Here is a 26459-nt window from a genome sequence, read left to right on the forward strand (position 1 = left end):
CAAACAGGCCTAAAACATTGTGCAAGAAATGGGCCAAAAGGGAGACAAAGAAGTAAGTGATGGTTTCTGGCCTCAAACAGAGGAGGGCCCTTCAACAAAGTTGAATAAGGGCCCAAAACATGATGTTTTACAGTTAGCGACCAAACCCAAAACAGTGCACATGCAAGCTTAAAATACTATGCAAAATAAGGCCTAAAAAGAGGTTTAAACACAAAGAGTAAAAAGGGAACTTCAAACAGTAAAGGTCCCTTGATCAAACATGAAGAGGGGGTCAAAATAAGGCTATTTTTAGTTTTGGTCGGAGCCCAAATATACAAGCACAAGGGGCTAACAAAACATGCAAAAATAAGTCCAAAAGAGGGATAAAGAGGGAAGTGACAAAAGGAAGCCTCAAAAAGTGAAGATCCCTTCAACAATGTTGAATAAGGGCTCAAAATAAGCCACTTTTTAGTTTATAACCAAGCTCAAAAAAATTTGAAAATGAGCCTAAAATACTATGCAAGAAAGAGGCATACAAGAGAGGTAAAGAAGCAAGTGTAAAAAGGAAGCCTCAAACAGGGAGAGGCCCTTAAACAAACATGAAAAGGAGCTCAAAATAATGCTATTTTTAGTTAGGGTCAGAGCCCAAATATGCAATCAAGAGGAGCTAATATATTGAGAAAAAATAGGGCCAAAGAGAGGGATAGAAGACTTACCCTTGAAGACCAATGCTTCAACAGCTCTTGGCTTGAGAAAAGGTGCTCCTTGCCTCTGGAAAACCAGCTCCAAGTGTTGGAAAGGATGGTGGGGAGGTGGTGCTATGTGGTGGTGTAGAAAGGGGCCAAAAAAAACAAAAGGGTTTTGATGCTTGGAATATAGAGAGAGAGAAATTAAATGTAGGAGGCTTAAACAAAATTTTTTTCTAACCCTTTGAAATGCAGCTGGAGGTGCTGTTATATAGGCACAAGAGTGGAGAAAAGGGGGGGAGATTCAAATTCAAGTTTCCCCCCCAAAAATTTCCCCTCCGGATACAGAATCTGGGGGGAAACAGAATACATATTTGTGATGTACCAGGAGAGAGAAGTAAGGCCGGCTGCTTTTCTAGGGTTTAGGTGGCCGGCCGGCCAAGGGTCAAAAGGGTCAATCATGATTGATGGCCGGCCATGCCAAAAAGAGGGCCTCCCATGTGTGCATAACACAACCATGTGGTCAAAAACTAGAGAAAGTGAACCAGGAGAGAGAAAAGGCCACTTTTAGGAGGGGTTCAAAAGGGACACACACAATTACTGGTCGGCCATATGATATTGGTGGCCTCCCAGGTGTGTACAACACAAATATGTGGTTTGGGGCAAGAAAAAGTGGCCTTAGGGTGGTCAACATTGGCCTTCAAGTGGAAAAAACGGGCGACGGAGGGCGATGGAGGAATAAAACTGGTTGTCCGAACAATTACTGGCCTCCCACCCTTCTACGACCTTTCTAACAATGAAACAGAGGTCCCTGCCAAAAATGAACTCAAACTGATGCAAAATGGAGGTTCGGGGGCCGAAATGTGCAGCCCGAGGCCCCGAAAATTGACTGTTAGGCACCGGAAGTGGTGTTCGACCACGAAGTTGGTTTTTCGAGCCACAGTGTCCCTCAAAAAGGAGAAAATAAGATGCATGCCAAAAACCGGAGCAAACGGAGGTGGTTAAGCGGTCCTGAACTGAGGCACACGGCCAACGGCTCCGAAAAACCAAAAACCGGGCTCCAAACGGGAAAAATGGCCTACGACCACAAAACGTAGCCTGCGGCCACTGAGAGATGATCTTTGAGACCTCTCCCTCCCTTTGGAAGGAGAAAACAGAGAAAACAGTGCCTGGTTCGCAAATCGAGGCAAGGCACGAAAGAGTCCGGAAGTCCGGAGGCAAGGCTCGCAGCCGAGACTCTGAAATTTCTGAACGAGCATAATATGAAATATCACCGAGCGCTCAACTGGTGACGTCTGAGTCTTAAGGTCAGTCAAAAATGGGGTGTCTACAAGGACCTTATCTAAACTGTGTCCATCCCAGCAAAGTTAAAGCGTTCTTGTTCGAGATACACGAAGGCGCATGTAGAAGCCACCAAAGAGGAAGATCATTAGCTTATAGAGCCATTTCGCAAGGATATTGGTGGCCATACATGCAAGCAGATTCAGAGAAGTATGTAAAGAAGTGCGAGAAGTGTCAGAAGTTCGCACACCAAATACATCAGCCAGCCAGAGAACTTCTACCATTAACTAGCCCATGGCCCTTCGCAATGTGGGGCTTGGACATAGTAGGGCCACTCCCAACAGCACCCAGCAATAGGAAGTTCTTTCTAGTAGCAATGGACTACTTCACAAAGTGGGTGGAGGCAGAAGCACTAGCATCAATAAAGGAGAAAGATGTGAAGAAGGTCGTCTAGTAGAATATCATTACTCGGTTCGGCATACCAAAAGCTCTAATATCAGACAATGGCACCCAGTTCGACGGTAAAATTTTTAGAGGCTTTTGTGAAGAATACAAGATAGAGTTCTACAATTCTACACCGGCTTACCCCCAAGCAAACGGCCAAGCAGAAGCATCGAACAAAATTGTCTTGGACGGATTGAAGAAAAGGTTAGAGAAAGCAAAAGGCAAATGGACAGAAGAACTTCCTTATATTTTATGGGCTTACCATACCACACCTCGGCGATCAACCGGAGAAACACCCTTTTCCTTGGCCTATGGCATGGAAGCAGTAATCCCACTGGAAGTGGGCCTCCCCACAATTGGAAGTGAAAATTTTGATCCAGACTTAAATAGAGAGGCCATAGCATTAGAGCTCGACCTTGCAGAACAAAAAAGAGAAAGAGCACTGGTTCACATCGCTTCATACCAGCAAGAGTTGTCCAAAAAGTATAACAAGACAGTACACCCAAGGCAATTCAAGATTGGAGACTGGGTACTGCGCAAAGTAATGGGAAACACCGTGGTACCCGGAGACGGCAAGTTGGGGCCCAATTGGGAAGGACCTTACAAAGTGGTCGGATTAACAAGAAAATGGGCATACCACTTGGAAGATGCGGACAACAAAGCCATCCCCAAGCCATGGAACACTGCCAATCTTAAACTATTTTATTTTTAACTTTTATTTCAAGTATCTGTAATTTTTTCTTTCTCAATAAAACAAGTAGTTTCTTTTCAATATAGTTGTTTCCTTCTGTAAAAGATTGTTTTAGTGAGTTAGGAGCACTGTAAGCATAGTTGGCCGGAATAACCAACTTTGCACTCTCTTCAGCTAAGATTAGGATCAATACTGAAGAAGTTGGCTGGAAAAACCAACACCCCTCCTAAGCCCAGGATAAGGATCTAGGCTGCAGGACGTTTGGTCGGAATAACCAAACATTTCACTCTAGGTTGGCAGGAATAACCAACTTAGAGGTTGGCTGGAAAAACCAACACCCCTCCTAAGCCCAGGATAAGGATCCAGGTTGCAGGACGTTTGGTCGGAATAACCAAACACTTCACTCTAGGTTGGCAGGAATAACCAACTTAGAGGTTGGCTAGAAAAACCAACACTCCTCCTAAGCCTAAGATAAGGATCCAGGCTGCAGGACGTTTGGTCAGAATAATCAAACACTTTACTCTAGGTTGGCAGGAATAACCAACTTAGAGGTTGTCTGGAAAAACAAACACCTCGCCTAAGCCCAGGATAAGTATCCAGGCTGCAGGACGTTTGGCAGGAATAACCAAACACTTCACTCTAGGTTGGCAGAAATAACCAACTTAGTTGGCTGGAAAAACCAACACTCGGGTACTCTTCGGCCGAAGTAAGGATCTAGGCTGAAGATTGGTTGACTGGAAAAACTAATACTCATTTTTCTTCAGCCGAGATAAGGATCTAGGCTGAAGAGGTTGGCTAGAAATACCAACATTTATTATTCTTCAACCGAGGTAAGGGTCTAGGCTGAAGAAGTTGGCTGGACAAACCAACACTTAGTACTCTTTAGCAGAAATAAGGATCTAGGCTGAAGAGTTGTTGGCTGGAAAAACCAAAGCTTATTGTTCTTTAGCCGAGATAAGGATCAAGGCTAAAGAGGTTAGCAAGTATGGCCATTTAGATTGCAAAGCTAAAATCGAGATATTTATCTCGGCTAGCAAATGTTATACTACATTCTGAATACTTTTGAAAAGTAAAGGCAAGCATAAGAGTAAACTGAAACAACAGTTCCAACAAAAGAAGATTTCATTAAAGATTCAAATCAAGTACAAAAGGAGGGGCCTCAGCCCGGTTACAACTTCTTTCTAAAATAGCAAAACAAAGAAGAAAGTACAAAGTCAAGAAAACAGGTCATCAAGATTCGCATCCAGCTCAACTCGGAGCACGGTTTCAGTCGGTAGCTCGGTTGTCAGGTCTTCAACCGGTGGCTCCACCTGAATTGGCTGGATAGTAGAATCATCAACGACCGGGGCATTATTAGGCACGGCCTCTTTATCATCATCCTCAGATTCAAGGAATTTTTGTTGAATGGCGGCTGCATACTCCGCCATACAGCTCGGTATGAAGTACGATGAAGGGTTCAGGAAAACCTCAGTCTCTGGACCATGACCGAGCTGTTCCATCGCCGCCTTCCACCCGCATTTAAAAAATAGATCCTTATCAGCTTCGCATTGCAGAATGTAGGTTGCTTCACCTTCTTTGAAGCCGCGGTCTTCTGCATCACCAATCTTCTTCTCGAGTGTAGTTATCTCGGCTGTCTTCTTCTCCTCAATGGTGGCAAGCTCACGCACGTAGTAGTCTTTCAGCTCGGTCAAAGCTTTTTGCTTCTCCATTTCGGCTGTGTTAACTACACCGGTGAGGCGTGTGACTTCAGATTCAAGCTCGGCCATTTTCTGTTTAGCCTCGTTTAGCTCGGCCGTCTTCTGTTCAGCCTTTGCCAAGGCTTGCCTTGTTGTTTTATGTAGCTCTAGCATACGCTTATGAGCAATCTGGTTTTTCTGCATGGCCTGCATAAATATGGTAAGCAAATTGGAGTAAAAATTGAGCTAACAGTTGCACAAAAAAAGGAAGATAAAAGAAAGAATACTCACTAGCACCATTGATTTAGTGGCCGAACGGATAGCTTTTAGCTCGGTTAGGTGGGCATGATGATCCATATCAGGGTGCAGACGCACGCTCTTAGCCAGATTGAAGGCCAGCATGTGATCTTTGTCTGCCACCACTGAATCTGTGTCTCGGATGGCTCGGTTCTGGTATGATAATTTCGGTGCCCAATCAAAAGAGTTAGCTCGGTCTGAGCTCTTAGGTTGCAGGCTTGGAATTACGGCTGGAGGAAGCACGGTTTCATCCTCATCGACAAGGCGTGGCTCGGGTAGAGAAATCCGAGCACGCTTACTTGCCTGAGATGTTGAAGGCTGATGGGTTGGCAGGGCTACCACGGCCTCTTGTGTTTGGCTGGTCGGTGGTACCTCGGGCTGGTTTGTTTCGGTCAAAAGGGCTCTTACAGCTCTCTTCTTGGCCATTTCTTGTTCAGCAGTTAGTCGGATTAGGTTGATTTCAAGCAAGGATGGGTCCGGTTCAGGAGAGGCTTCCAACAAAAAATCAGTCACCCTGGTCTTCTGTTTACTACTGTGTTTATACGCCGGTTCAAATTCCAGTAGCTCGGCCCAACTTCTATTGGGATATCGCAGCGTGGCGCGAAATGTGTTTAAGTTGGGGTAACTGTACTAGGACTTGAGAAAGTTCAAATCTACAAAGACAACAGTCAGTGCGGTTCAACTTATGAAAACCGAGGTAAAAGAAAGCATAAAATTAAGCCGAGGCAATTGTACCGGCAACGCCTTTATCCCAGTTTATTCGGTCTCCTGGGATCTGGGCCTCACGATCTTCAAAATTCCCAGAAACCCAGAAAAAATCAGCGTCGTTAATATCCTTATCCGGGATATCTTTTATTATCTTTTCACGTCAGCGCCTTATTCTTAAATAGTAAACCCACCCGTCTTCATTTGATCCTATGGAGTATTGGTGAAAGAGCTCGGCTAAACCGAGATTAAGGCCAGCCCGGCGGTTTAGTTTGGCGATGCCATTTATTATGCGGTATGAATTTGTGGAAAGTTGGGTTGGGCAGAGGTTAGTTTGTCTGAGGAACTCGCAAAGGAGGGGCTGTACAGGGAATCTTAGTCCGGTTTCTATAATGGAAAGAAGTGTAAAGGGAACAAAGCTAGGGTTTCCCCAGGGTACGGTATCTAGTTCGGCTAGAGTGAGATGAACATCATCAGGGATATGGTAGTCCCTTTGGAACTCAGCCATAGCACCTGGTGAGTTCACTAAAAACCTATATTTACCCATAAGGATTTAAATTATGTATAAATTAGCCTGCAGTATTAGCTTGGCGCCTAGCAGATAGAGGGTATCTCAGTTGGATATGCAAAGAAGTGCCTGGGCAACCTAGTCAGAGTCTGCAAAGTGAAAAAAAAGGTGTTAAGCACAGATCGTGAGACTGTGCTGCAAGTAATATGGGCAAGATAAATGAAGTCTTAGCTCGGTTACATGGAATGCTATCTAGTCTTAGCTCGGTTTAAGCAAGGGTCTTCAGCCCGATCGAGCCATCGGGGCAGCATTCTTAGTTCGGTTTGAACTAAGGGAGCTGGTTTAGCCCCAAGATTTAGCTCGGTCAGTGGTTGAGACTTTCTAGCTTAGTATTACGCAAACCTAGTACGGTGCGATAGCTCGGTTAAAAGAAACAAAAGGTCCCCAACTTATGGAAACCACAAGTATGGCATAAGTTTTAGTGCGGTTGTTGGTTATGGCTAGGCTTGCATCTAATACAAACAGTATCCTAGTTCAGTTGATGTGTGATTTTGGATCAGATACATCGTTCTTCAGTTTATTCATGAGTACCAGTGGTTATATTACAAAGGTTTTTCCAGAAAATGGAAGCAAAAATGGAACGTATGTTTTGAAAAACATAAACATGCTTTGTGTTGCAAAAAAAGGTGTGAAATCAATAGAAAAGAAGGAGATTCGAATCACTTACCAGTTCAAAGGTGACGACGCTGAAGATGGAGGTAGTATCAGCAAGAACACGAGCTCCACAGTTGCAAGAGAATAAGGAAGAAGAAGTTCGAAGAGAGAGAAAGTAATGAATAGTGGAGTGATAAATTCAAAACGAAGGGTTTGTTTTTTATAGAGAGAAGGACAAAAATGTGGGACTGTTGAAAAAATGCGGAGTACGAAGACAGCGTGACAACTGTATTTGGCTAATCAGAGTCTACCATGTGTCCTTGGAATAAGAATCGATTCAGTTAGAGACTGAAGAGACGTTGTGACCGGACAGATTGATAACACGATGTAAATTTGGCTCGGTTGGAAGGCTAAGGGTTTTAGCTCTGTTGGAAGGCTAAAGCTTTTTTTAGCTCGGCCGGTAACAGGTAATCCCAATCATGCTACGCAGATGGAATTAAGGGGCAATTGAGAGGGTAATTTATATATAAATTGGGCCGAGCTGGGTAAAGGGCCATTCTGTGGGCCACGGTGAAAAAGGCTGAGTAAAAGGGCCTTGTAATTAGTCCGGTCCAGAAGAGCCTTGCAGATAGCCCGGTCCGAAGGAGCTTGGTGGTTAGCTCGGTCACCACGGTTGGCACGGTAACAGTTAGCTCGGTCATATTATGTTGGGCTGAAGTATGTTGGCTTCTGCTTAGGACCTTGCTGTTAGATAGCTCGGTCCAAGCTCATTGTGGATAGCACGATTTCAGACAACCGAGTTGGAATATGTCAACTGAGGTACACGCGCAGTGAAAGGAAGAACCGAGCTAGCTGGAGCTCGGTCTAGTCTGCGGCTTTAGCGTGGCCATGTTATCTCGGTCATATTGACATCTAGCCATGGTAAAACCATCTCACTTGGTTTAAGCAGTGAGGAGGGTGTTAAAGGATAAGCACTACAAAAAATTCGCTTTTTTGCAACGGTAAAATACCGTCGCCAATACCAAAGAAGCCGTCTCAAATTCTTTTTTGCGACGGTAAATAGCCTTTAGCGACGGTAGTAGGGGGGTCGCAAAAGAAGGGGTAGCTAAAGGTCTTTAGCGAAGGTAAACGCCGTCGCAAAAACATTGGCGACGGCAAAGATGCCTTTTAGCGACGGCAAAATGCTGTCGCAGTTAATGTGTAAAAATCTGAAGTTTTTGAGACGGCACTAAAATACCGTCGCTAATATGGTTATTTGCGACGGGAAAATACCGTTGCAAAAGGGTTTATTTGAGACGGTAAAAAATGCCGTCGCTAAAATGGTTATTTGCGACGGGTTTAATACCGTCGTTAAAACTATTATTTGCGACAGAAAAGTGTGCCGTCTCTAAAAATATTATTTGCGACGGTGAAAGTACCATCGCTAAAGGCCTTTTGTTTAGATTGCCAATATCATTGGCGACGGCTATGCCACCGTCGCAAAAACCTGTTTCTAACAAAAAATGCAGTTTTAAAATTATTAAAAATATGCAAATTACCTGTATTAAATAAAAATAACTAAAAAAAATCGATAACTATATAATAATATAAAAATTCCTGTATATAAATAAAATTTCATCCTTAATTAAAGTACTCTTCCATTCATAACAACACATCATCAAAATTATCCAACCACATAATTTTGCAAAATACATACATAATGTTGTTCACAAATCTAAATAATGTAAATCAAAAATAAAAGTTTTCTTCATAAACAAAAGTCCGTCGCAATCTTCACACGGCTGCATTCCACAAGAAGCAAACTGCTACTCAGGAAATATCTGAAAATAAAAAATAAAAATAATTAGTGACAATATAATTATGTATTAATATTTTAATTACAAAAAAAACATAAAAAATTATTTATTATATAATTACAAAGATAGTTAAGTAAATAATTTTGGCTAGATAGAAATCCGACCCTAACTCCCAAACCAGAAACCCGATTCGAGTCTCATCTTCTCCCACAACTCTCTCGTGCCTAGGCGATCATGTGTGCCAAGTTTCGTGCTAAACCGACTCCTTTTGATGATTTCGGAGCGTCAACACCTCGAATTCAAGTTTCTTAAGGAACTAGTTTGTCTAGACCAAAATACGGCTCTAACTCTTAAACCGGGAAACCGATTAGAGTCCCGTCTTCTCCCACAAGTCTCTCGTGCCTAGGCGGTCGTGTGTGCCAAGTTCCGTGCCAATCCGACCCCGTTTGGTGATTTTGGAACGTTAACACTTCGAATTCAAGTTTCTTAAGGAATTAGTTTGCCTAGAGTGAAATCCGTCTCTAATTCCTAATCCGGGAACCCGATTGGAGTCCCGTCTTCACCCACAAGTCTCTCGTGCCTAGGCGGTCGTGTGTGCCAAGTTTCATGCCAATCCGACCCCATTTGGTGATTTTAGAGTGTCAACACCTCGAATTTAAGTTTCTTAAGGAACTAATTTGCCTAAACCGAAATATAGCTCTAACTCCCAAACCGGGAAACCGATTGGAGTCCCGTCTTCTCCCACAAGTCTCTCGTGCCTAGGCGGTCGTGTGTGCCAAGTTTCGTGCCAATCCGACCCCATTTGGTGATTTTGGGGTGTCAACACCTCGAATTTAAGTTTCTTAAAGAACTAGTTTGCCTAAACCGAAATATGGCTCTAACTCCCAAACCGGGAAACCGATTGGAGTCCCGTCCTCTCCCACAAGTCTCTCGTGCCTAGGCGGTCGTGTGTGCCAAGTTTCGTGCCAATCCGACCCCATTTGGTAATTTTGGGGTGTCAACACCTCGAATTTAAGTTTCTTAAAGAACTAGTTTGCCTAAACCGAAATATGGCTCTAACTCCCAAACCGGGAAACCGATTGGAGTCCCGTCTTCTCCCACAAGTCTCTCGTGCCTAGGTGGTCGTGTGTGCCAAGTTTCGTGCCAATCTGACCCCATTTGGTGATTTTGGGGTGTCAACACCTCGAATTTAAGTTTCTTAAAGAACTAGTTTGCCTAAATCAAAATATGGCTCTAACTCCCAAACCGGGAAACCGATTCGAGTCCCGTCTTCTCCCACAAGTCTCTCGTGGCTAGGCGGTCGTGTGTGCCAAGTTTTGTGCCAATCCGACTTCATTTGGTGATTTTGGGATGTCAACACCTCGAATTTAAGTTTCTTAAAGAACTAGTTTGCCTAAACCGAAATATGGCTCTAACTCCCAAACCGGGAAACCGATTGGAGTCCCGTCCTCTCCCACAAGTCTCTCGTGCCTAGGCGGTCGTGTGTGCCAAGTTTCGTGCCAATCCGACCCCATTTGGTAATTTTGGGGTGTCAACACCTCGAATTTAAGTTTCTTAAAGAACTAGTTTGCCTAAACCGAAATATGGCTCTAACTCCCAAACCGGGAAACCGATTGGAGTCCCGTCTTCTCCCACAAGTCTCTCGTGCCTAGGTGGTTGTGTGTGCCAAGTTTCGTGCCAATCCGACCCCATTTGGTGATTTTGGGGTGTCAACACCTCGAATTTAAGTTTCTTAAAGAACTAGTTTGCCTAAACCGAAATATGGCTCTAACTCCAAAACCGGGAAACCGATTGGAGTCCCGTCTTCTCCCACAAGTCTCTCGTGCCTAGGTGGTCGTGTGTGCCAAGTTTCGTGCCAATCCGACCCCATTTGGTGATTTTGGGGTGTCAACACCTCGAATTTAAGTTTCTTAAAGAACTAGTTTGCCTAAACCGAAATATGGCTCTAACTCCCAAACCGGGAACCCGATTCGAGTCCCGTCTTCTCCCACAAGTCTCTTGTGCCTAGGCGGTCGTATGTGCCAAGTTCCGTGCTAAACCGACCCCTTTTGGTGATTTTGGGATGTTAACACCTCGAATTCTAGTTTCTTAAAGAACTAGTTTGCCTAGAGTGAAATTCGTCTCTAACTCCCAACCCGAAAATCCGATTGGAGTTCCGTCTTCTCCCTCAAGTCTCTCGTGCCTAGACGGTCGTGTGTGCCAAATTCCGTGCTAAACCAACCCCTTTTGGTGATTTTGGGATGTTAACACTTCGAATTCATTTTAGCTTAGAATGTAAAGTTACATTTTATACCTGATCTTCTGGTGGTGGTGTATATGGATTCTCGTCTTCTGCAGATTCCCTAAATGCCCGGTGGCCACTCGATGCATCAGGAGCCTATGATAGTCAACGCATAATGTGTTAATCTTTTATACATAATGTTGTGTGACAATTTAACTATCAAACAATTTAATTTATATCGAACCTGTCTGTTAGGATCCACACTTGCCCCCTGTGACACAAACGCCATCATCTCAGCTCTCAACCGCTGTAAATGTGTAGAGAACTCTGCTCTCATCTCCTCCCTCAGCTCCTCCCTCAACTCATCCCTTAGCTCCGCACGAACCTGCTGGGTGATCTGAACAATAGTCGATGGCTGGGGTGCTGACTGTGATGGCCCTGCACCATCTTTATACACTGCTCTCCGAGGCACAATTCTCCCGTATGTGCGACAATATCCATGATTGTCATGACCTATCAACTCATGGAAAATGGCATTCCTAGCCTCCAAAGTCCGACAATCCTCAGGTAGCATAGAGAGTTGGCCATTAAACTCATCCTGTATTGAATAAGAGATACAAGTATATACCAAATTAAGATAGTTAACACAAAAAATAAAAAATAAACTTTACATACAATCAAAGGTCTTTGGAAACTACCAAGGTCTGGATAACCTCTGGGCCATCTGCTCTACGTGTCATAAGCCAAACATTCATCTTATCAGTAGACTCCCCCTTATTGGTCATCTACATTTTTTTAGAAATATGAAAATTAGAATCTAAATAATTTCTAAATATACAATGTTTATTTATATACAAAAATAAAACAGTAAAATATAAACCTCATGCCGTATCTGAGCGAAAGTAGTACGCCCTGTGGTATGAGCTATGCCGTGAGCTCGCCGATTTTTAGCGTTCCTAGTTGCAATTTTCTATAATAGGTTCAACAAATGTAAGTATATAAATATGATTTGTATGTTTACATATCATACATATAACTTATTTGTATACCTCAGCATCGGAAGTACGCCAATACTCCACAAGTTCTTCCCACTGGCTTGGCACAATGTGCAAAGGAACATCATCCTTCAGATTAGGATCTTCACTTCTAGGCTTGAAATACTTACACTTAATCTTATTCTTGTGATCCTTCCATATGCTGTTACAGTTTTTCATACAGATTGGCTTGTACTCCTCTGGACATATATTCAAATTGTCCTATAAAACACAATTTCAAGGTTTAAATAATAATAACACAATTTTGGAATTTAAATTTTTGGACAAAAATATACTTTTACCTTCACATCCTTCCAGATAGCATCAAGAATATCATCAGGCACAGTGTTCCAGTCAAGAAAAGTAAGAGGAACAATGTTACCATTTCGCACAATAATGCCAAGTTGAGTAGTTAACTTAGACACGTTATCCCCTATTGGACAGTAATTTTCATCAAATTGTATGTCCAATTTGGCACCGGTACCCCACTCCCTAATGCCCTTGGCACATCCTCTACCACGCCTACTCGAGGTTGATGAAGAACTAACATGACCTGTGAGATACAATAAGAATAAACAATATGCAATGATAATAAACAAATGCAAATTTAAATAATGTCAATACAAATCAATTTCTTATACCTAAGTGAGGCTGTGAAGAAGTCGAAGGATCTGAAAAATACAATGAAAATAAACAAGTTATATGTAATGAGAACAAATAAATATATATTTAAATAATTTTCATACAAATCAAAGCAAATTTATATACCTGCGGATGGCTCATAAGCCGATGACTCTAGTCGGGATGATAGCTGCTGCGGTGCCACTGATGGTGGACGCACCGATGGTAAGCCTAGAGGCTGAGTAGCTGATAGCTGGTGTGGTGCCACTGATGGGGGTCGATGCGGTGGCACTAATGGCCCCTCTGATGGTGCTCGCTGTGATAGCTGAGTAGATGATAGCTGCTGTGGTGCCACTAATGGTGGTCGATGCGGTGGCACTAATGGTGCTCGCTGTGATGCCTCCTCTAATGGTGGCACTAATGGCCCTTCTGATGGTGGTCGATGTGATGCCTCCTCTGATGGTGGTGCTGCTGATGTCCTCTTATGTACCACGTCGGACATCATGCGCCGGGGTTGATCAGGTTTCCTCTTCCTTCCCATAATAATCTGCAAGCAATATAACATTAATTAGAAACATAGATAATGGTTTGTCATCAACTATAATATGACATTAATTGAACTAATACAATTACAAAGACAAAGTAAATTAAGAAACTGATGATTAACTACAACCTTGGCCTTAACTGAATTACTGATGTTGATTAAATATCAACCTATTTGAACATCAACTGTTTCCCCTTCTGCGGCTTCCCTCACCCAACCAACTTCTTCATCACGAAGCATTATATTTTCTTTCAATTGTTGGCTCATATATGGCTCAATTTGTGGATCAGTCGAACTCATATCAAATAAACCTCTTTGAGACATCTTCACCGCCACTTGCCAGTCTGGTTGTAACGGGTCTGCAACATACCAAACTTGCTCTACTTGGGATGCCAAGATGAAAGGTTCATTACTAATTCTATCATCTCGATACAACAAATGATTGAAGTTGACTAACGTGAAATTGAAGACATCCTGTATCTTCCCGTGAATGTTGTCAATCCAATCACACTTAAACAACACATGCTTCTTCTCATTGGAATATCGAATCTCAATAACATCTGTCAATTGTCCATAATAGTACACAGACCCCACACGAGGATTCTTGTCTTTCCGACTAGCATAACTTATAGTATTTGCCTTCAAAGCCACACCACAATTTTGTGTGGCTCGACGGTCATCCATGGCCTTTACTCGATACCGAAACCCATTCATTATATACCCGTTGAACCTCCTTACCAGGTTATGAGGACCATTTGCCAATACAGTAATCTCTTCAGAAAATGTGACATCACTAGTCCTTCGCAAAGTTTGAACCTATTTTAAATAATAAAAATTGTAAAATTTAAAATATAGTTCAACTTAGGTAAATAGAATCTGTAGATTTAAATACATACATGTTCCTTGAACCAAATGTGAAAAGTTTCAAAATGTTCATGCCGAAGCTGATGATCGTCAACACGAGGCATTTTGACCTTAAGTTCTTCAAGGTGTTTGCTGTGTAAATTGAATTTTTACATAAAAACAAAATTTGGTTCAAAATTCAATGGAATATAATAAAATATTGAGTGAGTGACATAACTTACTTTATGAATGGTTGAACCGCGGCTGTATTGAATAAGACATACCGATGAGTTTGTACCCAAGAAGTGTTATCAAGATAAAAGCTTGTGATTTCACCAACAGCACGACCTAGATTATCATCACCACTGTAGTTTCTCGTGGGTCGATTAGATTTAGTTTCCACATCATTGAGATATTGTGCACAAAAATTCATGCATTCTTCCATAAGATATCCTTTAGCAATTGAACCTTCTGGACGAGCTCTATTACGCACATATTGCTTCAAAGTAAGAAGATACCTCTCAATTGGATACATCCATCGAAATTGAATCGCTCCACCCAATAATGCTTCGTCAACTAGATGTATAGGCAAGTGCTCCATTATATCAAAAAAAGTAGGAGGAAATATTTTCTCTAGATGACAAAGTGTTACGGCGATACGATCTTGAATATATTGCAAATCTCTCGCACGATTGACTTTGGAACACAATTGTCTAAAGAAATTGCTCAATTCAATCAAAGGTTCAATTACATTCTTCGGTAACGATCTTCGAATGGCCAATGGAATTAGTTGTTGCATCATAATATGACTATCGTGGCTCTTAAGACCCCCAATACTTCTATCATGTAAGCGCACACGACGCGATATATTGAATGAATACCCGTCGGGAATTCTAACTTCCTTCAATACTTTCAAGAACAAATCTTTCTCATCCTTGGTCATCGTGAACTGTGCCGGTGGTAAATAAGCTTTATTCGACCCTCTTAATTGCAAATGTAGGGGTTTTCTAATATTCATTTCTTGTAAATCCCGCCGAGCATTAACACCATCCTTCGATTTTCCTGCAACCCCTAAAATTGTCCACAACACATTATCACAAACATTCTTCTCTATATGCATCACATCAAGGTTGTGTCTAATTAGATTGTGCTCCCAATATGGCAGTTCATAGAAGATACTCTTTTTCTTCCAGCTATGGGTGTGATGTCCAACTTTCTCTTTCTCTACTTGTCTCCTATGCCTCTCCTTAAGGTCATCCCTCTTGTATTGGGTTAAAATACCCTCAGATTCTAATTGTAGCAGCATCTCAGTTCCAGACAACAATTTCGGTTTGAATCTGACTTCCCGACTACCATCAAATGATACTTTATCCTTTCGGAATTTATGGCCATTAGGTAAAAATCTGCGATGACCCAAGTATGATTGTTTCCTACTATGCTTCAACCAACACGATGTAGTTTCTCTATTGCAACAAGGACATGCATATTCGCCTTTAGTACTCCATCCTGACAAGTTTGCATATGCAGGAAAATCACTAATTGTCCACAGTAAAGCTGCATGCATTTGAAACATTTGATTTGTTGATGCATCAAATGTGGAGACACCGTCATTCCATAGTTCTTTCAACTCCTCAATCAACGGTTGCATATACACATCAATCTTGTCACCAGGTCCTTTCGGGCCGTCAATAAGCACAGATAAAATTAGAAATGGTTGTTTCATGTACATCCATGGTGGCAAGTTGTATGGAATGAGTACAACAGGCCAAGTGCTATGAACTATGTTCATCGTCCTGAATGGGTTAAAACCATCAGATGCTAAGCCAAGCCTTACACTTCGGTAATCATTACTAAAGTCAATATTCCGACGATCAAAATCTTTCCATGCAAGGGAGTCTGCAGGATGCCTAAAGACACCGTCATTAGTTTGTTCCTCTGCATGCCATCTCATTAACTTAGCCGTCTTGGATGACATAAACAGCCTCTGTAACCTTGGCTTTAAAGGAAAATACCTCATTTGTTTTGCAGCTATTTGTTTGCCACCGTTGTGAGGACCATTTGAACCACAATTACCATTTGATTTCCATCTTGAACTGTTGCATATGTCACATTTATCAAGATTTGCGTCCTCGTTTCGAAACAACATGCAACTGTTGGGACATGCATCCCATGTCTCATATGTGAAGCCCAAATCTATTATGACCTTTTGAGCTTTATAATATGAGTCCGGGAGTTTCACACCTAACGAGAACGCCTCATTCAATAACTCAAGCAACATGTCCACAGACTTGTCTGTCCACTGATTAAGCACCTTCAAATGTAGAAGCCGAACAATGAATGACAAAGAAGTGAACTTCTGACAACCCGGATACAATTCACTTTGTGCATCTTGAAGAAGTTTGAAATAGTTTGCAGTCTCTGCATTTGGACCGAGCTGGGGTTCAGACGCATGGGGATCAGTGCTCTGTGCTTCATTACCGTCAACACTTGTACCGACATGTGGATTTCCCAACAGCCCCTTGTATCATTCCAACTACATTGTCGCCAATGTCTAAATTAGCCACTGTTTCATTCGCTCAAGTAGCATGCAGAGATACGTAAGATTCCCCATGATTAATCCAATGTTTGTACTTTTTAAAAAAACCATTCAAAATCAGATGGTTCCGTACACCCTCTCGCACAAGATGGTATCGATTCTCACATTTTCTACACGGACAACTAATCATCGAACCTTCAACCCTATTAGTGTAGGAAAACACAAGGAATTGATCAATTCCATTAATGTATTTCCTCGACATCCTATTTGGCAAATCAATCCAACTCTTATCCATCATCTGTACTTCCCTTATATGTGTTTCCCACTATTAATTTGCTTCAGGCAAACTTACTGGGAGATATACATCTCACATACAAAACAAATATGCCCTAGAAAAAAATATAATTACAACAAATGTAAGTCATAATGAGATGTAAGGGTAAAAATATAATTACAAGACATAATATCACATATTAATTATCCTAAGGGAAGAGGGGATTGGTAGCTAAACAATTAATAGCTTTAACTTAGGCACCAACCAAGAATAACCGTCCAAACAAACGCACAGATATAACCGTAAATTCAGAAAACTGATTCAATTTTCTAAAACCAAATAACTCAATTTTTTGAAAAATTGATTCAATACAGAAAATTGATTCAATTTCTAAAACCAAATAAGGTGATGGGAAATGGAGTTTAGTATTTCATAATTTGCATACCACGCTAAATGGGAATTGGAGTTTAGTATTTCATGCCAAGTATATACTGAAAATAGGTCAAATTCATGAATTTGAAAAACAAATGTTTTAGAACCTTACATTCTCAAAAACATTCTATTAACTTTTTCAGCAGTTGTAGATACAAATAGCATGTAATGCTAAAGGATCCTTTTCTTTGCACTAACATGACACATACCTTTTCTTAAGGATCTAACAAAATAGTTCAATGTAGGCTCATATAACCTAAAATGTGATGATTTTGGATCCTAGAAATATTTTTTCCTTCCACCTTTTCAAATGAATGAGTGACAGGAATCATGACTCCCCTATATATATATATATATATATAACTGTTTTCTGTTTTTGTTTTTTTTTTAATTTATTATTTTTATAACTTCGAGAGGATTAGGTATGAATGGCTTCTTGTGAGAATTGCCAATTGCCATATGAGTTGCTGATTCTCCAACTGCCTTTCAACAATCTAAAATTTTCTACTTCTTCAGCGATCATAGTGAATTTTGACCGAATTTTAAAAAATTTGTGTATCAGTTTCCACCCAATTTGAAAAATACTATTGAAATTGTTCTTTCTAATTCCACGTTGTGTATGAGTTAGCCAATCAATAACCCAGTTCATTGTGAAGATGGAGCCTCAAGATGTGTTTGGGAAACAATCAGTGAGTTTGAAAGGATGGTGTTAGTCAGTTTAGCTCCATTCTTTCATGGATATAAATAAAGGGAAGTTGTGCATGATTTGGAATTTTGACTGATATTTTAGGTTTATTAAACTTGGGTTGGATGTGTTGACAGATTACTCAACAAGAGTTCACTGATATGGCTTGGCAAAGTATTGTTTCTTCACCAGAAGTGGCAAAAGATAACAAGCATCAAATAGTCGAGACTGAACATTTAATGAAGGCCCTTCTGGAGCAGAAGAATGGTCTTGCTCGCCGTATTTTCTCCAAGGTTGGGGTAGACAATACCCGTCTTTTAGAAGCCACTGACAAGTTCATCCAATGCCAACCCAAGGTAATACCTAAATTCTATGTATTTCACTCAAGACATTTTTCTTCTTGTGATATTTGCATGCAATACCTAAGTACCCGGGGGGCTGCAATGTGCATATTATGGAATTTGCATCCATTCTTACAATCATCTGGTATAAATTACACTGTCTAGTGGGTCAGTTAATTGGACCTCAAATCTAATTTATCTGTTAATACAATAAAAATCATCTGGATTGGTTGCACATTCTATTAGATTTAATGAATTTGACTAACATTTTATTTATCAGTAAATATCGTGGTCCGTCCAACCGATCTATGTTAATTCCTTATTATTTTATGTATTCAATCACACCAGGTTCTCGGTGAGTCAGCTGGTTCAATGTTAGGACGGAATTTGGAAGCCCTGATACAACTAGCCAGGGACTACAAAAAAGAGTACGGTGATTCATTTGTGTCTGTTGAGCATTTGGTGCTTGCTTTTACGCAAGACAATCGATTTGGAAAGCAATTGTTTAAAGATTTCCAAATTTCCCTTAACACCTTGAAAAATGCCATAGAGGCCATAAGGGGACGTCAAACAGTCATTGACCAAGGTGATAACAATGTTCTTTCTTAGCTATTGTTGATAATCTAATTTTGTGTTAACCGGATGTTGTGTTATAAGATGGCTAGAGTGGCTATCGAATTTCGTTGAAGAATCATTTTCGACCGAGGACAAAAACACAACACAACGAGCATTTTGAATCATTTGCTGATGAGTCCCATCTAAAACAGACATATATGTAAAGGAATCATTTTCGAAAGGAAGAAGACGAACCTAGAATGGCCGTTCACAGTCGCTCACAGTCGCTCGTCACTCGTCGTTCACCGTCGCGGCTGCTCGTCACTCCGGCGAAGGCTGTCGTTCAATGATTTTGATTTGAGGATTTTGGGGATCAGTGGATTGGGATTTCGGGGATTTTAGGGATTTCGGTTTCAGGGATTTTGATTTGAGGAATTTGGGGATTTTAGGGACTTCAACCGCGAATGGGATAGAAATAGCGGGATAAACCAAATATTCATTTATTTGCGACGGTATATTTTAACCGTCGCAAATGATCATGATTAACGAATGAAACGACGTCGTTTTATCCTTCGTTTTTGGCGATGGGCTTCTGCCGTCACAGATGGTCCACCATTTGCGACGGTAACTTCTTACCGTCGCTAAAGAACACATTTGCGACGGTATACCGTGCGTCGCCAATGTTTTTGGAATTTTCTTTTTACAATCTTTAGCGACGAAATCATCCCCGTCGCAAAAGGCCATTTTTTTATCGACAGCAAACACACCCCGTCGCAAAAAACTTCTTTGGCGACAGCAAACAGACCCCGTCGCAAAAAACCATTTTTTGCGACGGTAGTCACCCCGTCGCAAAAACCTCCGTGTTATTTGCCTGATTTTCTTGTAGTGAAGCATTATCTTTTAGGAATGTGATTACTAGGAGGACTCTACATGGAGGAGTAAGAGTCCTACTAGGATTGTGCCACATGAAACCTATAAAAAACACATAACATCACCTATGGAGAGGTAACATAACTTTGATTCTCGAATACACAGAGCTTTTATCTATTTGTCTATTTTGCTGACTTAGGCATCAGAGAGGTATCCGGCATACACCCGCTGGCTAGCTCACATTTGTGTTTTCAGAGAATAAAGCGAGGTCATACAGAGGAGCGCAGACTTGAACAATAGGATTATACGAGAAGGTTTATTTCTTTCCCGTACAGGTTACATATGAAAAAATGTTTAAAAATTATTCAAAAGTATATTAACAGACTACAACTATTTTAAGTGTAATATATATATTATGTTAAATTTAAATTTATATAATCCACTTCATTTTCAGAATTAAATTGGAAGTACAAATTCACACTCCATAAAATTTTCCTTAATCTTTGAAGTTTCAGTCTCTTGTCTTTCTCTTTTAAGTAGATACAATAGTTTAGTACCATTTTTACCAAATTCTATTCGTTCTTGTTTGGTTGAATTTTTAAATTTTGTTTTTAGTTTTATTTTTTAATATAAGTTAAAAATTAATTTCAGAAAAAATAAAAAATAATAAAAACATTCATCGTTCCTACATGATTTTCCCCTTTTTTTGTGACAAATCTTTAATAAAAAACATGAAAATAATTTTTATTTATTTTTGTCAAATTAGTTTCTAATTTTGAGAAATAAAAAAAAAAAAACTGAAAACTCAAGTGACATGCATGTCTCATTTACTCTTCCTCATAATTTATAAGTTTACGACCCTATCAGTCATCGTTTGGCATTGACTTTTTTATTTAACTTTTTCAAGTTGAGACATTTTTAGCTTGGTACTAAAAAGTTCATTTGGTTTAGTTTTTGTCACGACCTAAACCCGCCCCTATAAGTTTAGTATCGTAACCGACCAGTAATCCTAGGATTACCGAAGGCCTCTGAGACAGATTAACATTATATTAGGGGCTAGCAGAAGCAAATAACAACATACAACGTCCGTTGAGCTGTGCAGACTTATATAAGACAGAAAAATTTTAAACTATTTATATACATATATACGCATCAACTTTAAGTCATCCTATATATACAAATTAGACAAAAAGGGACTTAGCCCTATTTACAAAAATACACCAGACTTGATTAACCAAACAAGAAAACAGAACTTAAACTTTATAACACTTAGCGACAATCTCTTGACATATCCGGAACCTCCACGGGAGGCACATGGGTTGGCTGACAAAACAGATTCTAGGCAGATGCCTCTAAGCTTGGTCACGCACCTGATCACCTACATACATAAATAATACAGTGAGCTAGAGCCCAGTGAATAATAACAGAGTAAAGGGTTTTAATGAATAATGTCCATTACAGAGTCAGAAATCAGATTCTTATGCAAATCAGATTCCAAATCAGAAACAGATTCATATACATATTTATAATCATTTCCATATTCAGGTTTTTCACATAAGCATACGTGGTACATCCAATAGCGTTAACATATCTGATGACCCATAAAGGGACCTGATGACCCATAAAGGACAGCCTGAAGGCATTCTGATGACTTATGTGCACAAAGACGTTCTGATGACCCATAAAGGAACCTGATGACCCATAAAGGGACGCATATCATGTGATGCTAAGGATGCCACGGTTAGCTTTCAGAATCTTGGACAATCATTCATTCGTTTCAAACATATCACAGCATTTCCAAGAATCAATCATTTCGTATTATAATAGTCCGAAAATACATAACATTGAATATAACTTTACAAAGTTACTACTCACAGATGGCTGCAGAAGCAAATCCGACAGACTGGACATATCAGATAAATCAGGCAGACAATGGCGCGTGACCTACACAAGCACATAACATATACACATTGAAATACAATATTACTCCCTTGGTCAAACTTGACTTTTCTAGTCTTTTTCTGTCTAAATAGTCCGAAGTTCTACTACACTTATTCTTTCTCATTCAAATAGACCGGGTTCTTATTTCACATATTCTTTCATTACTAAGCCCTTCTTTTCCAAATAGATTGATATTTTACTTGGCTTCTTAAACAATTACCACTAGATCAATGATTCATTCTTCAACTAACTAATTTATGTTGATCGGTAGCTTATTAATCTTTATTGAGTCATAAATCATGTCTAGAATGCCTTGGAAAGAGATGAGAATAAAAATGTGAACTAAATGCAATTTCCCAAAATATGTTAACAATGGGTCTCCGCTCGAGCGCCACTTTGATCGCTCGAGCGGACTGCAAAATTTGAAAACTACTGGGAGCTTGATTTTCATGCTCGAGCGAGACTTTCCTCACTCGAGCGGACAACACAAAATTTGAAATTCCAAAATTGAAATTGAAGTTCAAATTCAGTATTCAAAGCCTCAAAACATGTACTTTAGTATACAAACATGGAAAACCATTGTATAATTAAATAAACATTTTCAATTAGAAATCATTCATTCAAAATCATGCTCAAATTGTCCAAATTTAGTTTCAACTCATCTTCTCCATGTCAAACCTAATTTCAAGCCCACAACTTTAAAATACAAATTAAACTTTCAAAACTTTTGGAAAATTCACGTCCAATTGGAACTCAATTTCATGTTAGGACAAATAAATTCCATCCAAAGTAATTAATTTCTAAATTAATTTTCATACGTTTGATCATAGCTTCAATTTCTCATTTTCTCTTTAATTACATAAAATTGGCCTCAAGTTCTTTTTATTTTCCTTGAAATCATGAAATTGGAGTCATGAAACTTCCTATAAATTTTCCAACTAATTTCCATAATCTTAAACTCAACTTAATTTGTAACCTCAACTTAATTCATAATCAAAATATGTTTAATTTAAATAAAATCTTAAATCACACTACATGCATGGATTAAAAATCTAATTATAAAATCAAAAATTTAACTAGCATTAGGATTAATTCTAATTTTCCATAAACTTGATGTTCATAAAAAATTTTCTTTTTCTCTTCAAAATATGGGATTGAATTAATCCAAATCCTTCAAAATCCATGATGTATGTATCAATAGAGTAGTAAACTTGTAAAATTTATTCATGCATGTAACAAATAAAACTTAATCTCATGCAAGGTTACAAAATTAGAGTCAAAATAATTGGTTACTAATTTAATTTCCATAAATTGAATATAACTCCATTTATTCATCATCTTGCTAACTTCATCTATTTATATGAAATTGAACGCAAGTTTAACAAATTTAAGAAATCAATAATTCATACTCTTTGTCCTAACTTGATTTTACATGCAAACTCAAATTTAATCTCATAAGTCTTTTTTTTACACATGAAATAAATCTAAAACTTTGAAATTCTAACATGCATGTAGGGATGAACCTCAAATTTATGAAGAATAATAAAAATCAAACTCAAACTAATTAATTTCTAAATTAATTTCCATAATCATGAATCTAATTTAATTCCATCATCTTCTTGCTAATTTCTTTCCAATTACATAAAATTGAACCAAAATCCCTTTTGATTTCAAGTATTAGGTGTAGAAGAATTAAACAAGAAATTTACCTCAACTTATTGAATTTTTGAGCTCTCTCTCAATCTTTTATTTTTCCTTAAGCTTTCTTTTCCTCATTTCTCCTTTGCTTTCTTAGTTGTTCATCTTGCATTTCACTCTCCAGCAACTCTTTTCCAGGTGAGTTCTCTCTCTCTCTCTCTCTCCCGATTTTCTTTCTTCCTCGGTTTTCATCTCTTTTTCTTTTTGAGTTCATTGACTCTTTCATCACTTTATCCATAATACTCACATCCCCTGTTTTTGGCCTCATTACACGTGCACACACACTCTCATAGCACTTCCAGCACAACACTTAACATGCACACACCCACAGAATTTTCTTTGCACACCCACACCCAAATACAACCTCAAATTTAGATTGTTTCATAAGACAATTTATGCGTAGGATTTATTTAATTAAGCAACACTTAAACTTAATAAATATCAATTAACACATCAGTAAATTATTTATAACAAATCATAGATTTCTCATAATTTAATTAACCTAATTGATTCCATTAGAGCCTAATTAATTATATTTAATTTTATTAATCCGAATCAGATTTTTAGTCAGGCTCCCAAAAGGTTCCAAATATTAAATTAAATTTATTATCAATATCAATTTTGATCTCCCAAATCATCTAGGCCTTCAATTTCTGATCAGACTCAAATTTTTATCAATAAATTACATCTTCAAATTGGGCACATCATAATTAAATTTAATTTATAATAACCACAATTCTCAATCCTCATGACTTAATCAACTCCAATTAGGACCTAATTAATCGAATCTCAATTTCACTAAATTGAATCGAATATTTAATTAAACTCCCAAATGGGCCCGTAATTAAAATTAGATTGATTCAACTTCTTAACTTCACTTCCTTAAGCCATTCGGACCCTTAATTTCTAATTCCAAAATAACTCTTTAATAGAATCATATACGAGTCGGATCCCACAGGTCTCATAAATCCCAAATTAAATTATAATGCTCGGCAATTAATTTCAAATCCTCTTGATTAATCAAGTACTAATTATTGTACGTGATGGGGTCGTTACAGTTTTTTTGACTTTTGTGAGAGAAAAAATGAAATGATTATGATTTGGATATAACATTTTGTCTTATTGACTTGTTTAATCTATTTTATTTTTTGTACTTTTTTAGCCCAACTAAGTTAGCCAAACGAAGGCTAAGTAAAAGCTAACCACCATATATAGTGATATTTTGAAAAGTTGGTAAAAAATTAACTTTTTAACTTTTTGTGTTAAAAAAATTGACTTTTTGTAACTTTTTGTGTGTAAAAAAACTAAAAACCAAAAAAACTGATTTTTTATCAAAGTTCCCAAAACGCCCCATATACTTCGACAATTACTCAAAAAATAAAGTTAATAGTATAGATTTATAAATTTAATGTGATATTGGACTACATTAAAATTAATGTGATCTGTATATTTTATTTTGCGAACACTTTTTCATGTGTGTAGCATTATTGATTAAATTGTCAGTAGCATTATATAAAACAAATTTTATGCTAAATGATATGATTAAATTGTGGACTTATTATTTCAAAATAGATAAGCGATTAAAACGTTTTTAATAGCAAATCTACTGTCACATTATTTGGATTTGAAAAAATTAGTAAAACATATTTCTCTAATTTTATGTAGTAGGAGAAGTCCAAGATAATTTTTTTATTAGCTGAGGTCGCTCGATAAAATTTCTTTGTATTGGGATCGAAATTTCTCTGAATAAAATTTTTTCCATGAAAATGTTGAGGGATCTTAATTATTATGAAAATATTATATATCTTTTATTTTATAAAATTTTAATATCATGAATCTTAAAAAAAAATCTCCTTTATATTTTGGTGAGAAATATTGTTTAGTTTTTTTTGAAAGAGTAGTTTCTCAATTCAAAATGAAATTGTGGGCTTGCTGTGGTGGTCCAAAAGCTGTCTATACTACTGTGCAAAACCATTTTTGGGGACCATTCTCTTCTTGCTTGTCCTACCCCAATTGGATCCAAGGATTATTCAATGTACAAGGTGAAAAATATGCAAAACATGCAACTAGAAAATTCATACAATTTTTTAATTCATAATGACAAAAAATTCATATATATGACTTAGTTTTGAATTTTTCACTTTATAACAAAAAAAATTCATTAAAATGACTTATATTTTTAATAATATTATTGTTATATGTTTTTTGATTATAAATTTTGCATAAAAAATGTGTCCGCAGGTCATTTCACTTTTTTGAATTATACATGAAATAGTCATTTCAATTCCTGGTTGCAAAAGTCAACTATATTAGATAGCTCATGCTTTATAGGGTGATGCTATGGTACATTTCATCAGTTATGAAGATATGTAATTTTATATTATAATCAGGAATTTTTTGAAAAGTGAGTTATAATTCCCTTTTCAGATTATAACTAATTTTCTTTTCTCACAAAAAGCTGATTATAATCAGCTTATAATCAGTTTTTAACCAAAAAATAGATTATAATCATCTTCCTAAAATAACTCTTAATATCATATAGATCATAACCATTATCATATTAACTCATAATTTAGTTATATTTAGTTATTCATACCTACTATATTATCTCATAACTACTACATAACTAAATTATTTTAATAATTTAATTTTGAATTGGCAATCGGTGTAACCGGCTACCAAAAAGAGGGCAAAGAAAATCAGAGGAGCTCAGGGATCCCAACATCACATATCTCATAACTAACATCACATATCTCATAACTGCTAGTCACATATCTCATAATTAATTTTTTTTTTATAACTAACATCACATATCTCATAACCACCAGTCACATATCTCATAACTAACACTATTTTTTCATAACTAACATCACATATCTCATAACCACCAGTCACATATCTCATAACTAACACCATTTTGCTCATAACTACACCACTTTGTTCATAACCAATTACACATATCTCATAACCATTGATCAAATATCTCATAATTATTACTCACATGAATCATAACCACATCTCATAACCAATCCCTTTGAGTCATAACCAATATTACATATCTCATAATCACTAGTCATATATCTCATAACTAACAACCCATTTTCATAACCCACCCTTTGACTTATGACCACATCACTCTGCTCATAG

The 26459-nt window shown here is 38.3% G+C and overlaps 2 protein-coding genes and 1 long non-coding RNA gene across 3 annotated transcripts; 1 reads left to right on the top strand and 2 right to left on the bottom strand.

Moving 5' to 3' along the window:
* Positions 1-8498: 8498 nt before the first annotated feature.
* Positions 8499-13149, bottom strand: LOC145822381 (uncharacterized). Its single transcript, XM_082919252.1, has 9 exons — positions 12741-13149; positions 12614-12643; positions 12275-12525; positions 11988-12194; positions 11819-11908; positions 11637-11723; positions 11183-11536; positions 11011-11094; positions 8499-8741 (listed from the first exon to the last, which is right to left on the bottom strand). Exons 1-9 carry the CDS (start codon positions 13132-13134, stop codon positions 8727-8729), a joined length of 1512 nt encoding a protein of 503 aa, XP_082775378.1. The 5' UTR covers positions 13135-13149; the 3' UTR covers positions 8499-8726.
* A 4775-nt stretch (positions 13150-17924) lies between these two features.
* Positions 17925-18901, top strand: LOC145822382 (chaperone protein ClpB2, chloroplastic-like). The gene is made up of 2 exons (XM_082919253.1): positions 17925-18263; positions 18597-18901. Exons 1-2 carry the CDS (start codon positions 18069-18071, stop codon positions 18855-18857), a joined length of 456 nt encoding a protein of 151 aa, XP_082775379.1. The 5' UTR covers positions 17925-18068; the 3' UTR covers positions 18858-18901.
* A 1881-nt stretch (positions 18902-20782) lies between these two features.
* Positions 20783-23539, bottom strand: LOC114270002 (uncharacterized). Its single transcript, XR_014363544.1, has 3 exons — positions 23324-23539; positions 21549-21617; positions 20783-21051 (listed from the first exon to the last, which is right to left on the bottom strand). It is a non-coding gene; the product is annotated as an uncharacterized LOC114270002 (long non-coding RNA).
* Between the last annotated feature and the right edge of the window lie 2920 nt (positions 23540-26459).

This window comes from Camellia sinensis, chromosome 3, assembly GCF_055761805.1.
Source record: "Camellia sinensis isolate YWXY chromosome 3, ASM5576180v1, whole genome shotgun sequence".
Classification (NCBI taxonomy): Eukaryota; Viridiplantae; Streptophyta; class Magnoliopsida; order Ericales; family Theaceae; genus Camellia; species Camellia sinensis.